The sequence below is a fragment of the Leiobunum rupestre genome, chromosome 8, assembly GCF_980474605.1.
Source record: "Leiobunum rupestre chromosome 8, qqLeiRupe1.1.hap1, whole genome shotgun sequence".
Classification (NCBI taxonomy): domain Eukaryota; kingdom Metazoa; phylum Arthropoda; class Arachnida; order Opiliones; family Sclerosomatidae; genus Leiobunum; species Leiobunum rupestre.
Genome location: NC_143391.1, coordinates 45,071,953 through 45,087,312, shown reverse-complemented (window position 1 = coordinate 45,087,312; position 15,360 = coordinate 45,071,953). Strand labels below are relative to the sequence as shown.

Below are 15,360 nucleotides of genomic sequence, written 5' to 3'. Positions count from 1 at the left end.
ATTCAAAATGTGTTTTATGTAAGAATTTGAAATTTGCAGGTTACATCGAGGGTGCAGGGGGACAAATGAACCAGGTCTGTCTTCAAGGTCATTCAAATTTTATCCCTGGTAGTTTTTGATTTTTAAGCCCTTAAATGTCGTGTCTTTATTTGAATACCACACACGACCTTTTTTTTTTGGTCTAACATTTCTCTGCTTCCCAATGGTCAAATTAGATCGAGTCACAGTTGTTTAGACTTAAATTTAAACGTAGAACACATGTCTAATTGGAACCAATCTTCTAATCCTAATGGTTCTCGAGATAAAATTTGAATGACCTTGAACACCTGGTTCAAGGTCATTGAAAATTGCATTAACATTTGTCCCCCTGCACCCTCTAGGTAACTTGAAAAATGTAAAATTCTTACATAAAACACATTTTGAGTAATTGGCTCTGTATCGTTTTTTAGTTAACACCCTGTATATAGATATATATATAAGTATATAGATATTAGGGATGCAACGGTTCCATGTTTTCGGACTATCTCGGTTCCGGTTTTTAAATTTGCGCTTTGTCGGTTCCGGTTCTGGTTCCTAGCATATAGCATTGTTCAACAAAAATGATGTAGGGTACGTGACGGTACTTAGACAAAACTACATCGAATATCCAGTGGCGGCGCCAGGGGTAGGCTACGCAGGCTACAACCTACTTTTATTTCGCTTGTAGGGGCCCCAAATCCAGATGAAGGGGCCCCGAACAGCCCCCTAAAATGATTTGCGAAACTAGAAATATCAAAATCCGAATTAAAAGCCTGCTGTTTTTAAGTTGCGAACACTGAACAGTGATTTCTAATATTTTTTTCGAACGCAGCCTTGATTCGTTGTAGTTGCTAAACTAGCTACTTCTAAAAGTGTTGCATCGACGGCCGTGGTTAGACAGGTGATAAATTGCGCGGTTTTCCGACTCTCCGAGTCCCAATTTCCAAAATAAAGATAAAATAAAGCGTGGCAACTGGCAAGTGTTTTTGCAACAATTGTAAGTGAAAATGGAGAATGCTGTTGGAGGATGTTGCCCATATGTGCATTGTTATGCTCATCGACAAAAAAAATAACTTCCGAGTACATTTAAACAGTCATGTACATTTATTTTGTAAATTATTAAAAATAAACCGGTTTTGTCACAGTTTTGGTTAGTTAGTGTTTGTAAAGGGGGGGGGCCCCAAATTAAAGAATTAAGTAGCCTACCCATAGTAATATCCTGGCGCCGCCACTGCGAATATCACATTATATGTTACTTTAAATTTAAACAACACGTCTCCTTATTAAGCTCTCCAACATAGAAATTTAACATAGAATAAAAACGTGTCCATTGTGTATCCTGCCTTATGAGCTAATTCTAAGCAGTAAAACTTAAAGTAAAGTAGAGTAAATCTCGTAACGCGACTAGATAATCTAAAAAGTCTCCGGCGTGTACCTTGCGTTATGAACTAGTTCTTCGAAGAGTAAGTTAAAATGAAGTAGCGTAAAACTCGTAACGCATTTAAATAAACTACTCGTGTTTAAAGCCTGAACTACATCAAATTTAAACCAGTCTTTACCTACTTTTGGCGACAACTATAAAACTTACTCACTTTATAGTCCTCGAAAATACGCGCCCCCAAACCTCTTGCGCCCCCACGCAGTTGCGTACCCTGCGTACCCTATATCGCCGCCCCTGAGTAGTAACAAATTTGCATTCAACAGTTTTAAGAACGGTAGTTATCGTTAATTGGGCAATAAACTGTTTTGAAAACAGCAGACAACGTGCAATAAACATTGCCTAATTAGTTACAATAGTAACAATCTACTGTTCTTAAAACAGCAAACAGCCCCAAGAAAAAGTGAGCATTGTAAATAATGAAGCTATCGGTATTTAAAAAAAAACAGTAATTGACAGTTAACTAAACACCAGCTAACACCATTAGAATAGTATACATCATTGAAACAGTATATGCAACGGTTTATTGAACTGCAGGTGATGTTAAAATACAGCATAAAGCTGTTATAAAAACAGCAAGGTATTTAGAAAACAAAACAGTAACCGACAGTTAACCATACAGCAGCAAACACCATAGGAACAGTATATTCAACCGTTTATTATACGGCATTTGATGTTACAAATGTACCAAAAAGCGGTTGTAACAACAGCGATGAATTTAAAAAAAAAAAAACAGTAATCGACAGTTAACCAAACAGTAGCAAACACCATTCGAACAATATATGCAACCGTTTATTATTCTGAATTTGATGTTAAAAATGTACCAAAAAGCTGTTGTAACAACAGCGAGTTATTTAAAAAAAAAACAGTAATCGACAGTCAACCAAACCGCAGCAAACACTATTGGAACAGTATATGTAACCCTTTATTATACTGCATTTGATGTTAAAAATCTACCAAAATGCTGTTGCAAAAACAGCGAGGTTGTTTAAAAATAAACTGTAATTTCCTCTGTTATTTTAACAATGTCGATTCACTGTTATAAAAACAGCACTTTACTGGCATCTACGAACGCCACTACCTTGCTGTTGAAAAAACAGCGTTTTTCCTCTGTGTGTAGAGGAGAAGAAGAAAAATTAAGCCTAACTTTGCCCCATTACTACGAAACGTCGCCTCAACCCTGTTCGATGGAATTCGAAAATGTTTGTCGCGTGCCTGTAACCTTTCAAACGATGCATCACTTGTTTTGATACGACCTATAGTTTTGGAGATACGAGGGGGTAAACTCGGCTTCATTCTGACTCAAGATAATATAGCAAGTGCTCGGGTAGGACGGTGCTCTACTCTATACCTGGACCTCATAGGCGTGCGCAAGCATATAAAGCAGGTCGGGCCAGTTTATTTTTTACGCCCTTTTAAGCTCTTGCGCCCTCTATCCTTTTTGTGAAACTTATTAAATACCACGGTGCTCCTATGTAGTTCCTTTCTTTCTCAATAGATGTGGCTAGAAATTGGTATAGTTGAGTATGTGCCGAAACAAAGGTACTTTTTATTTTAAACTATACTAAAAACAAATATAGTTTACAAAATTTCATTGCCGCAGAGCAGATTTTAAGATAATTTAATTTGCGAACTGTACGTGAAATTCCACCATGTCAGAGACAGTGGACGTTGATAAATTAATCAGAATTCGTCGTACTCTACGGACTGGTACCACACACATCATCAAAACTATCCAGGATGAATTAAAGAAAAGAACTCCGAATTTGGATACCATAGATGAGAGGATAATGCAGCTGAACGAGAAAGAAAGAAAGTTACTACTAATGAACGATCCCATCCAAGCTGCCATTGACGACGCCAAATTAGAGGAGGAGGTCATGGGAACTGAGGAGTGTCACGAGAAAATTAGCTCTTCAGAACAGAGGCAAGCCATCGGCCAACTCGTCGGACAAAGACGAGACTGAAGACGACCGTTCATCGCACCCCTCCCAGGCTCCCATGGTGAAACTGCCTCAACTAGAAATCAAAAAGTTTAACCGAGATTCCACGAAATGGCTAGAATTCTGGGATCAATTCGAAACGGCCATTCATAAAACGGAAATTGATTCTTCAGTTAAGTTCACGTATTTGCGTTCCTACCTCGATGGCAAGGCAGCTAGAGCAATCGCGGGTTTACAGACCACCAGTTTGAATTACTGTACCGCTATCAACATTCTTAAAAATCAGTTTGGCAGTAAAGAATCTATAATTAGCGCTCATATGGAAAATTAATTAAAAATGCCAGCGGTTGAACAATCTAGCGATGTCGTTGCGTTGAGAAACCTTTATGATCACTGTGAAATTCAAATGCGAAGTCTGGAAAATTTAGGTCTTGCGACAGAAGCGTATAGCGCGCTGCTCTCACCAGTTCTAATTCAACTAATACCAGAAGATATAGCTATAGCGTTTAACAGAGAGCATGAAATAGACTCGGGATCGAAAGTAGACGATCTATGTAAATTTCTTTTACGTGAAGTTACGAGTCGAGAAAGAGTAGCGGCGCTATCTAGATCTAGAAAGACGGACAGCAAGGTCAAAAAACAGCAGTTTGACGCTAAAAGTATATCTTCACGTCCTGATGACAAGAAAAAGGACGCTTTTCCGTCGTCCACCTCCGCCTTAAGCGTCATCGCGAGTCCGAAGTTTTGTTTGTTTTGCAACCTAACTAACCATTTCACCACCGACTGTACCAAGCATACGCCGGAAGAAAGACGAGCCATAATCCAGCGCCAACGTCGATGTTTTAATTGTCTTAGAGAGTACCACAGAGTTAGCGAATGTCGCGCCAGAGTAACGCGGTGTAAATGGTGTAAGCGAAAGCATCATTTCACCCTTTGCGATTCCAAAGAGAGTGACAAAAGCTCAGATCCCACAGAACAGGCAAGGATTCAACCTCCTAAACAGCAGCCAGCCACCAACGTTCTCTCGTCAATATCGAGTGGAGCGGACGTTGTCCTTCTCCAAACCACATTAGCGCTCGTCCAAGATCAAGATGGAAAAAATTCCCAGCAGCTTCGCTGCCTACTCGACAGCGGAAGTCAATTATCCTTCATAAAAGAAGAAGAATCACGACGTCTAAATCTAGAAGTGATTTCGGAAAACGAACTACTTTTGATTAATCATTTCGGTAGTGATACCCCCGTCTACGCGAAAAGAAGAAGGGTACGCGTCGTATTACGTAATGTCCACGATCCTACTAAGTCAATCTCCATTGACGCTTTCGAAACGCCGCAAATATGCGGCTCAGTTACCTCCGTTCCGAGTGGTGATATAGTGCGGAAAATGCGAAGTAAAGGTCTAGTCATGGCCGATTACTCCGGTACCGAAACTCAATTTAAAGATGGAGCCGCAATTGATATTTTAATAGGTTCCGATTTTTATTGGACGGTTGCAATGGATAAAAACGAGCGTCTCGGTAAATCAACGGTTGCGATCGAAACGGTCCTCGGATGGACCATCCGAGGTCCCGCGAAAATAAGCGTCGGACCTCCTGTGGTTGGTGTAAATTCCGTGACTGTCATGCGCGTCTCCGCAGAAACACTTTCGGAAGAAGAACTCGTCTCTCGTCAACTACGCGCCTTTTGGGATCTCGAAACCATGGCTGTTAAACCCGAAGAATTAGAATCCACCAACGACACCGACGTTTTAGAAGCCTTCAAACAAACCGTTCGGTTCACCGGAGAACGGTACGAAGTACCGTTGCCATGGAAACCGAACAAGGACGCCCTTGGAGATAATTTAGCCGCGGCTACGAAAAGAACCCTCCATTTATTAAACAAGCTAGCCACAAATCCAGTTCTACTTTTAGAATACGATGACATTCTAAAGAGCCAACTTCGAGAAGGTATAATTGAAGAAGTCGAACTCTCCGCTACTCCAAAGGTCGTATACTATTTTCCTCATCGAGCCGTCGTGAAAGAGAGTAGCGCTACTACCAAAGTTCGCATCGTATTCGACGGGTCGTCGCCTAGAGGAAAAGCTTTATCCCTGAACGATGTCCTAGAGTCCGGTCCGAGTTTAAACCGAGAAATAATCCACGTATTAATCAACTTCCGAGAACATCGAGTCGCGTTCTCCAGTGATATTGAGAAAGCATTCCTACAGATATCCGTTGAGCCCAGCGACAGGGACGCCCTTCGATTTCTCTGGACAACCGACATCAACAACCCGAGGAAGGTTCCACTAAAAACATTTCGAATCGCGAGAATCCCGTTTGGAGCGACTTGCAGCCCGTTTCTCTTAAACGCAACCCTGAAGCATCATATCCAGAAGTACGAACACGAGTTTGAAGAGACGTGCAGAACCCTAACGTCAGGACTGTACGTCGACGATCAATTATCCGGAGCGGAGAGCGTAGAGAAAGCGTACAAAATTTCCGAAGAGAGCAAAATGATCATCAGTCAGGCTGGGATGAATCTCCGTAAATGGAATACGAATTCATCGGAGCTCCGGAGTCTGTGGAGCCGCGAAATTCAGTCCGATAATTCATCGAGCAATTTATTAAATCCAGATAAACTCAAAGTTCTGGGGTAAATTTGGAATAACGAAGAAGATACCCTGGGTTTTGAAATTAGCAGCCTGTTAGAATTTCTGGTACAGAAACAGGAGACGAAGAGATGGGTGTTGAAATCCCTAGCGAGAGTTTACGATCCACTGGGCCTCCTTTCTCCCTTCACAGTCCGAGCCAAATTCCTTTATCAGAAACTATGGGAGTGGGAGGATTCTCGGAAGAAAAATAAACTCAACTGGGATGATCCTCTTCCCGGAGAACTGACAACCCCGTTCAACAGCTGGTGCTCCGAAATCTCCAGCCTCCGAAAATTGAATATTCCGCGATTTTATTTCTCCACAATCCAAGAAAACAGTCAAATTACCACAGAATTACATTGTTACGTTGACGCCAGTGAAAAGGGTTTGGCAGCGTATATTCGTTACGTAACTAACCGCGGAAAATAGGAGCTACTCTCATCGCCGCTAAAACGAGAGTTTCACCTATCAAAAAGATGTCAATCCCTCGCCTAGAACTGATGGGGGCAGTCTTGGGTGCCCGTCTAGCGAAGAACCTACTAGGCGCCCTATCAAACAAACCTGAAACCACTTATATGTGGACGGATTCGACAATCGTCCTAGCCTGGATTAAGGACAATTCATCTACCTGGCGACCTTTCGTGTCAAATCGGATACGAGAAATCCAAACCTTGTCAGATCCGAAAAGTTGGAATTATTGCTCAACCAAGGACAATCCGGCAGATTTGCCAACCAGAGGAAAAAGCGCGGAAGACCTCCTCACTAATTCCAAGTGGTGGCGAGGACCTCCATATTTATCCGGACCAACTAATGAAATTCCATTGGGAATAAAGCCGAATCACGAGCCGTATTCCCCTGAAGTCCTAGAGGAGATGAAAGCCGAAGTTCGCTACGCCGTTCAAGGAGCCATTACAGTGACTAATGTCAAACTAGAACCGTTGCTCGATCTCAAAAAATTCAGCTCTATATCCAAGGTCATCCGTATAACGGCTCACATAATCCGATTTTCCAGAATTTGTAAAAAGGGAAAACTTATTGGGCCCTTAACTGCCGAAGAAATCCAACGCGCCGAGCAAATCTGGGTGAAAATGGTCCAAAGAGAAGCGTTTCCGTCCGAAGTTACTACACTACAGGCCAAAAAGGAAATTGACAGAGAGTCATCAATTCTATCTCTAGACCCTCAATTAGACGAAAATGGCCTAATTGTAGTCGGCGGGAGATTAAGAACCAATTCCCTGACGTACAAAGAGACCCATCCCTGGATTCTACCGAATAATCACCGATTTTCCGATTTACTCGTTCAACAATGTCACACGCGTTTGTATCACGCCGGGGTAAATGACGTGCTCGTTGAATTACGTGAAAACTATTGGATTACACGCGCACGCCAACTTGTCAAAAAGGTCGTTTCCAGTTGCATCGTGTGTAGGCGTTTCCGCGCCAAGCCGTGTGCCGCGAAGATGGCTCCTCTTCCCGAAGCCCGAACCACTCCCGCGCCTCCATTCAGCGTTACTGGTTTGGATTACGTCGGACCTCTGTACAACCGAAAGGGACAGAAGTGTTACATCGTTTTATTTACATGCGCAGTCACCCGCGCCATCCATCTCGAATGTTTTTTACTCGCGTTTCGTCGTTTTTCCGCCCGTCGTGGAATTCCATCCATAATATATTCCGATAACGCAAGGACTTTTAAACGAGCTTATGTAGATTTGAAAGAAATTTTCGATAACCAACGCAGTCCAGAAATTGTTAATTACTTTTCTGATCTGAAAATTACTTGGCGTTTTATTGTTGACCGCGCACCTTGGGTCGGCGGTTTTTACGAAAGATTAGTGCGCTCCGTCAAAAACGCTTTGAGACAAACTTTGGGACCCGCAAGTTTGACAAATGTAGAATTAGCTACAATTTTAACCGAAGTTGAAGCCACAATAAATTCAAGGCCGATAACCTTCGTTTCGCAAGAAGTAGGGGATCCCACCCCTTTGACTCCAGCTCATTTTCTTGTGGGTGGTAGATTAACCGTATTGCCATCCAGAAAATTCAGTGAAAAGGACATTCCACATGATTCCAGACGAGATATAAGAATAAGATATAAGCATCAACAAGCTCTGTTAGAAAGACTTTGGACGAGATGGAAGAAAGAGTACTTGTTAGAACTGAAAACTGCTCATCATTTAAGTAAATCAAATTCAACCCCTGAACTTAAGGTTGGAGATGTAGTTTTAGTAGAGGAGCCCAGAATGCCCCGATTATGTTGGAAGATAGCTATCGTTGACGAACTATTTAGGAATCCAAGTGATAGAATTGTAAGATCGTGCATGATCAGATTAGCCAATGGGACCAAAATCAAAAGGGCCATTAAATTATTGTACAATTTAGAAATTACCGATTAACCCTGTCTTGAGCATAGCTCAAGGGGGGGAGTGTGAAATATTGTAAATATTTGTAGACCACATTTCTTTTATTTGTTGTGTTGTTCCTGGAAAGAATGTATTCCTTTGCCCGCGCCTGTGTTCAGTGGTCTCCCTTCACACCCTTTCCTCGAGTCACCCCTCTTTTTAAGGGGAACCTTTGGTCCAGTATGGGACAAGCGTATTCCTGACACCAATTCCCGCGTCCTTTTAGAAGGGGGAACCTATCTCCTGACCACAGGTTGCAATATTTGATCCAATTTCATGACGTAGATGTGTATTTTCAATGGTAGATATTTAGTCTTTTAGTAGTTCCTATAACATTCCTTAGATTATGAATTCCTCCGACCGAAACGGTCCCTTTATTTTCATTAAAAAACGCGAAGTTAACTGCTGCCCTTTAACGTGAAATCCATATAGCAGTATTTTCGAATAAATTCCCAATTCTTTAAAAATGCGAGAAACGCGCTAGCGTGGCGCGTGTAAAAATAAAACAGTTAGGGCCCGGTACAGAGACGTTTTTAAGAATCGCCAAATTGCGATTCATCGCCAAATTAACAGAAAGGGGGCGTGGTTTCGGAAAATTGCGAGCTTCGCGCCAAATCGGTGTGCAGAGACATCGCGATCGCAAAATAAACAGGAATACGTTCTGTTTATTTTGCGAGTGGTCTACGGCAATCGCTAGCCGCCCCAAAGCTTGCTAAAACAATGGCGGATTGTGGTACGCAAAGAGCTCGGGAAATAAATTGAGAAGTAAACGCATTTTACCTACTTTAATAAGATAAATAATACAACACGGTAGGTCAGAATCTTTCAAAGTATTAAAATTTGAGTTTCTAGCTCATTATCGCTTTCCGAAAAATGTTTTTGTCAAATTATTCTCAGAGCCAAGGCCTAACCACAATCATGATTTACGAAACATAAGCCAGCCACTGTTAGCAATTTTACAGGTAAGAATAAATTATAATAGGGAATTTTATACATTACTACTTTGGGTGTATTCTAAGCCTTGGTTTATTTATAGATCCTTATTTGCTGGTAGTGTATGCAGTGGGTTTTAACTAATGAGTCAGTAATGACTTGGTGAATTTGTTCAGTGTATCAAAGATCTTTAACTATCAACCAGCGTTTATACCAATTCATCTACCGAGAAGAAACCTTTCCTCAGGTAGACTAGGAGTTGCGATAAATGATGTATTGGAATTTCAAGTTTATTTGGCATGCATCAAGAGCTTACCGAGCCAATTTGATGTATTACCCGAGGGGTCGGACACTTGCCATTATTTTGTACAGGATTTTGTAGAGATTTTGGCGATTTTATCATTACATTTTGAAGTGATTTAGGGATTTCAATGTTAATTTACCATAGAGAGAGTTAAAAGATTTTGCGATTTTAGATAAAGTACGAGATGTCAAAATTGAAGAGGAAAGCTGAAAGAGAGGAAGCGAATCTCAAACGAATAAAAAAGCAAACGACCGATGACGATGGCGATGCAAGAAAATGTCAAGCCGATTCTGCCGAAAGTACCGAGTACGAAACGGACTCGTCGGACAGGGCCACTGTCGATGAGTACATTCCAAAATCAGTTACGGGTAAGTCTAAGAAGAAGCCGGATCAATAATGTCAAAAATTGACAATATCTCTGCCTTCCCTCGCTAAAGCCTGCGATCGGACTGGAGTCTCGGATAGATCAGCTGCCGTATTAGCAACATTAGTTCTGCATGATCTTGGTCTCGTGTCGCCGAACAACCGATCTAAAGTAATCGATCGAAGCAAGATTCGCAGATAACGCAGCAAAACCCGTGCGGAGCTCAGGCAGAATGATGACGACCAGTTTCAGCACACTCACAGAGGGATAGAGGGGTTATTTTTTGATGGCCGCAAGGATAAAACTTTGACAGACGTTCTCGGCGTCGACAACAAATACCACAGAAAAACCCTAATGGAAGAACACATAACCATCATCACAGAGCCGGGTTCTTCGTATTTCAGCCACACGACTCCGCCATCAGGCTCCAGCAAAGACATAGCTAAATCATTAGTCGCTATCCTCAAAGAGCGAAATACGAAGATAGAAACCATAAGAGTCATCGGGTGTGACGGCACTAATGTTAACACGGGACACACAGGGAGCGTTATCCGGTGACTGGAAGAAACCTTCGAACATCCTCTGCAGTGGCTGGTATGTCTGCTTCATGCCCTTGCGCCATCTATTCCTGTCACTCGACGGCGCGACTACAGGACCGCGGGGATTCTCTGGATCTATCGGAAAGCGGCTAGTGACGTGTAGCGAACAGCCTGTTTTCTCATTTGTACCAGTCCAGCTGACCGAACAACTATCCAATGTATATCCGAAGGAGTTGAGCATAGATCAGCGGTATTTACTGGAAATGTGCAATAGCATCAGCAAAGGTGAATGTAGCGTCGATCTGGCAATGCGAAACCCTGGTTTTCTGAATCACTCACGATGGCTAACGACAGCTAATTGAATCCAGCGACAAGAAACCGTCCCAGAATCTAAAAGCGCTGGTGACGTTCATCATTCGCGTATATGCTCCGAGGTGGTTTGCCATAAAAGCCAAGCCGTCATGCAAAGATGGAGCTAGGCACGTTCACCAAATGATCGTCAAGTCACGATATCCCAGCCCGAAGCTCAAAAAGATTGTTGACCCCGTCATTCACCGCAACGCGTACTTTGCTAACCCGGAGAATCTGCTCCTGGCCATGATGACGGACCATCGACCACAAATACGTGAGCTGGGCCTTCGACGAGTGATGAAGGCCAGAGCTGCAGATCCCAGTGGACGAATACGGAGGTTCAAGGTTCCCGCAAAACTAAATTTCGACGCCGTGGAATACTACGATATGATCGACTGGGCAGCCTGCCCTATCTCGGAGCCTCCCGTAATCAAGGCAATGAAAGACGCTGAGCTCAGGGATCTCATTACGACCAAGGTGACTCCAATTGTCATCTTCCCAAAATTCCCCTGCCACACACAAGCAGTGGAAAGACACGTAAAGCTAGTGACCGAGGCGGCGAAAGCTGTTTGTGGACAGAAATCGCGAGATGGCTTCATCCGTGCACGCATCGTTTCTCGACAGCTAATGCCTACGTTCGAGTCGAAACGTGACTTCTCTCACTTCACTATGTAACTGTTCCTTACTTTGAAATCAAGAGATACTATAATAATTAAAGTGTTGGTTGCACGAAATTGTAGCTATGGCTAATTAATGGTTCATTAGAAAGAGCAAACATTTTATAGCAAGTACAGAAAATTTCATCAAAATCGGTTAAGTGGTCTTTGAATTATTATAAAAAGAAGTCGAAATGGTGGAAATCGAGTTTTTCGGCGAATTTCCAGACTTCTCGGCACCCATGACGTCAGAAAATGCGAAGCGTATCATTGGCTAATTGTCTGTAATATATTTCTTTACATCTGGGATTAAAAGCGGGTTGATTTAACACCCAGGAAAAAGTCCTACGCAGAAGTAATTGAAATAGGCATACAAGAGCCTACGTAGTAGAAAAACGATATGAAACCGAAGGCTCCTTGTAAATTCTTCTTAAAACGTCGGGTCACGCGCGCCGCGTAGCGCGCGCGTAAAAAAATATTTTTTATTTCGATAATAAGCCTAATATTATGATTAAAACCTCTGGTTTGAAAACTTCTACAAGTAAACAGAATCCCTCCACTTCAGTTCCTTCTATTTTAGGAATAAAACTACAGCTTTGATTTGCCCCAAATTGCTCGTGCTACGGAGGAGAATATTCACCGAAAATTTCAGGATATTGGGGAGCGAAAAAGGTCAGTTTCGGACTCAAAGTTAATACACTTAGGCTTGGAAATTTGTTTCGAGAATGACATTTTTGGAAAGAGAACGTCTTGGGCTTCAAAACAAGCCCGCATTCATTCGTTTTTATTACTATCGATTTTTCGTGCAACCAACACTTTAAGGCATTTAATTGCATTAACTGTGTTTTTAGACAACTACCTTACTTAGACGCTAATCTACCTGTGTCGTTGTAATGTCGCTTAGTACTGTGAAATAAAAAGTTGAGAAGGGAGATCAAAAATAATTTGAAATTTTTTGAAATTTGTACAGAGTATTGATGTATTTGCACCTTTTGACATATCTAGCTAATTGAAATTTGAAAAAAAATTTTTTTTTTGCCATTTTCACTCCACCAGGATGTTTTGGGATGATAGGCCAAGTAGGTTCAGCCCCAGGTTTTCATTTTTGGGTGATTCACTCTAAACATTTCAAGTAAAATTTACAAAAATTGAAACCAACAAATTGTTTTGGTAATGTTTGGGGCTTCCATGGAAAATTTTGGAGCCCCTCCGTGACATAACTGAGGGGCGCGGCCCACCCCGGGTGTCACTTTTTAGGGCGTGATTTATATTATAAAACTATTGAGGTTCTGAGCTGCCGTGACCGCCACTGACCAAAGGAGAACTTGACGTCTGTTGCAGATAAAAATCCAGCAACTAAGTGAATATCTCGCGTTGGTCGCTAGACTGACTTGTAAAATTAACAAAACTTTACAAATTTAAAATTTATATTTTAAAGCTAGTTATTTTTAATGTAAAAAGTATCAGAAAATTAATTTAAGACTTTTTAAAAATTATTAAATTATTCTAGGGTTATTATTTTCAGATCAATAATAATTGAAATGAAAGTTAGCATTATAACCGTTTGTTTAATGTCTTACGTGATGTTTAGTCAAACTAAGCATTTCTTATAATTCTGCATTGTTTCATTTACAGTTCTCGTAAGACTATCGAATTAATTGTTGCAAACAACTATTTTGGATTGATTTCTTCATTGGGAGAAAACTATGTTGAAAATATAAAATAAAAAATAGTAATAATTATTATTATTTTTAACTATGTTGAAAAGATTTTTAGCGTTGCTCCCAATTCCCTTCGTGCTCGAAAAGTAGGCTCCTCCCCTAAAAAGATCAAATAATAATCAGCTAAGCAAACCGTTCATACCACGCTAGCCAACAGCTCCCTACACTTACTATTACCATTAACCTCAGAAAGTTTTTATGAAAATGGGAAAAGAACCACTAACCAACAGGAAGAGAACTTACAATCTCAACGCAGGAATGGGTTATGAGTTTTCACCCAGTGTCAAAATCTTGCTGCGAGGCGAGAGTGTTAACCCCTTCTCCACCCCATTTATCATAGATACACATTTTGGTAGTCATATCCTGTGAACAAGGATTCACAAGAAAATGCTTTTGTAGCATTCATATCAGTGATTATGTTACACATGGTAAAGTGTTAAGATGTTTTAGAAACGTAAATTTTTAATTACGAATAAATTTTACAGAGTGTTCACAATAGTTCTCAGTAAAATATGTCCCACAGAGACATACTTATATTAATTTATTATACTAGCTTTAATACCCGGCTCCGCCCGGGGTCTTAGTTTTAATGAATTAGATCTGATTTGTACGTAAGAAAGGTAAACGCTGTAGCAAAAAGTCCTGAAGTACTTAAAAATTCCAACTAAACTAACCCGTTAAAAAAGTTTAAAGGTTGTAACAGGCGCAAGGAACTCAAGGGAGGAAAACAAAAGCGGGCGACGTTTTAAAACAAATAACGGTACGACCACTCCCCTTCTACGAATTTCACACTAACCCGTTAAAAAAGTTTAAAGGTTGTAACGGGCGCAAATAACTCAACAGAGGAAAACAAACCGGGCGACGTTTTAAAACAAATAACGGCGCAACCACTCCCCTTCTACGACTTTCACACTAACCCGTTAAAAAAGTTTAAAGGTTGTAACGGGCGCAAATAACTCAAGAGAGGAAAACAAACCGGGCGACGTTTTAAAACAAATAACGGCGCGACCACTCCCCTTCTACGACTTTCACACTAACCCATTAAAAAAGTTATAAGGTCGAGACGGGCGCAAGGAACTCAAGAGAGGAAAAGAAACCGGGCGACGTTTTAAAACAAATAACGGCGCGACCACTCCCCTTCTACGAAATTAACACTAACCCGTTAAAAAGTTTAAAGGGCAAGACGGGCGCAAGGAAATCAAGAGAGGAAAACAAACCGGGTGACGTTTTAATTCCAATAACGGCACGACAGAGTCGATTTAAATTATCATATATTTTATCAATTATTTTAATTTTAAAGAGATAATGTCAACTGGGACATATTTCGAATTTTGTGATTTAGGGTACATCATAAGATAGATTTTTATGCTCTGAATTCTAAAATATATATGTTATGGCACTCAAAACAAGTATTTAGATTGTGACGTAGTCTACCTCGGCAGAAGGTATTTTCTCGGTTATAATAAAGGAAAGAGTCACATAGAAAACCCGATAGGCAACTCCGTTCGTGAGCGTAAAGGATCAACAAATCACAAATGGAATAACAAACGTTTTTTGAAACTCGAGCTAGCAAGGATGAACGCTGTCTCTCCGCCGCTTTCACGAAGGGACGCCACGTTGGTCATTCCATTTGTGAGTTGTTGATCTCTTACGTTCACGAACTGACTACTAAGCCTATTGGGTCTTCTATGTGACTCGTTCTTTTATTATAACCGAGATTATACCCTCTGCCGAGGTCACATTAACACATGAAAATTAACTTTAAAATATGACTTCGCCGCAATCTTTTCCATTGTTGACGTCATAGATTGTTGAGGAGAGAAGGAAATTGAGAATATTCCCGACCTAATTTCTACCGTTTTCCTTTTTGTTAGGATTAAATGCGTGTATAAAATTATGTGTTGATTCTTTGGGTGGGCGCTCCTAATATTTTGAAGGAGTGCGGCTAGCGTGATTTTGCACGCTTCCTTCAAAAATTAAAAATAAAAATGCGTGCGCTCAATAACTCTACGGTGCATCGGAAAACAGCGAAAACCACCAATATTTTTCGAAAGCTACATTTAACGTT

At 41.1% G+C, this 15,360-nt stretch overlaps 2 protein-coding genes across 2 annotated transcripts; both read left to right on the top strand.

The window, feature by feature from the left end:
* The first annotated feature begins 3,736 nt into the window (after nucleotides 1–3,736).
* LOC149933496 (uncharacterized) lies at nucleotides 3,737–6,031 on the top strand. Its single transcript, XM_090157307.1, has one exon. The coding sequence runs from the start codon at nucleotides 3,737–3,739 to the stop codon at nucleotides 6,029–6,031; it is 2,295 nt and encodes a 764-aa protein (XP_090013433.1).
* Nucleotides 6,032–6,501: 470 nt separating this feature from the next.
* Nucleotides 6,502–8,418, top strand: LOC149933495 (uncharacterized). Its single transcript, XM_090157306.1, has one exon. It carries the CDS (start codon nucleotides 6,502–6,504, stop codon nucleotides 8,416–8,418), a length of 1,917 nt encoding a protein of 638 aa, XP_090013432.1.
* The last annotated feature ends 6,942 nt before the right edge of the window (nucleotides 8,419–15,360 follow it).

Excerpts from the sequence above, each read along its gene's own strand:
- LOC149933496 (XM_090157307.1), top strand. The coding sequence starts at position 3,737 with ATGCCAGCGGTTGAACAATCTAGCGATGTCGTTGCGTTGAGAAACCTT.
- LOC149933495 (XM_090157306.1), top strand. The coding sequence starts at position 6,502 with ATGTCAATCCCTCGCCTAGAACTGATGGGGGCAGTCTTGGGTGCCCGT.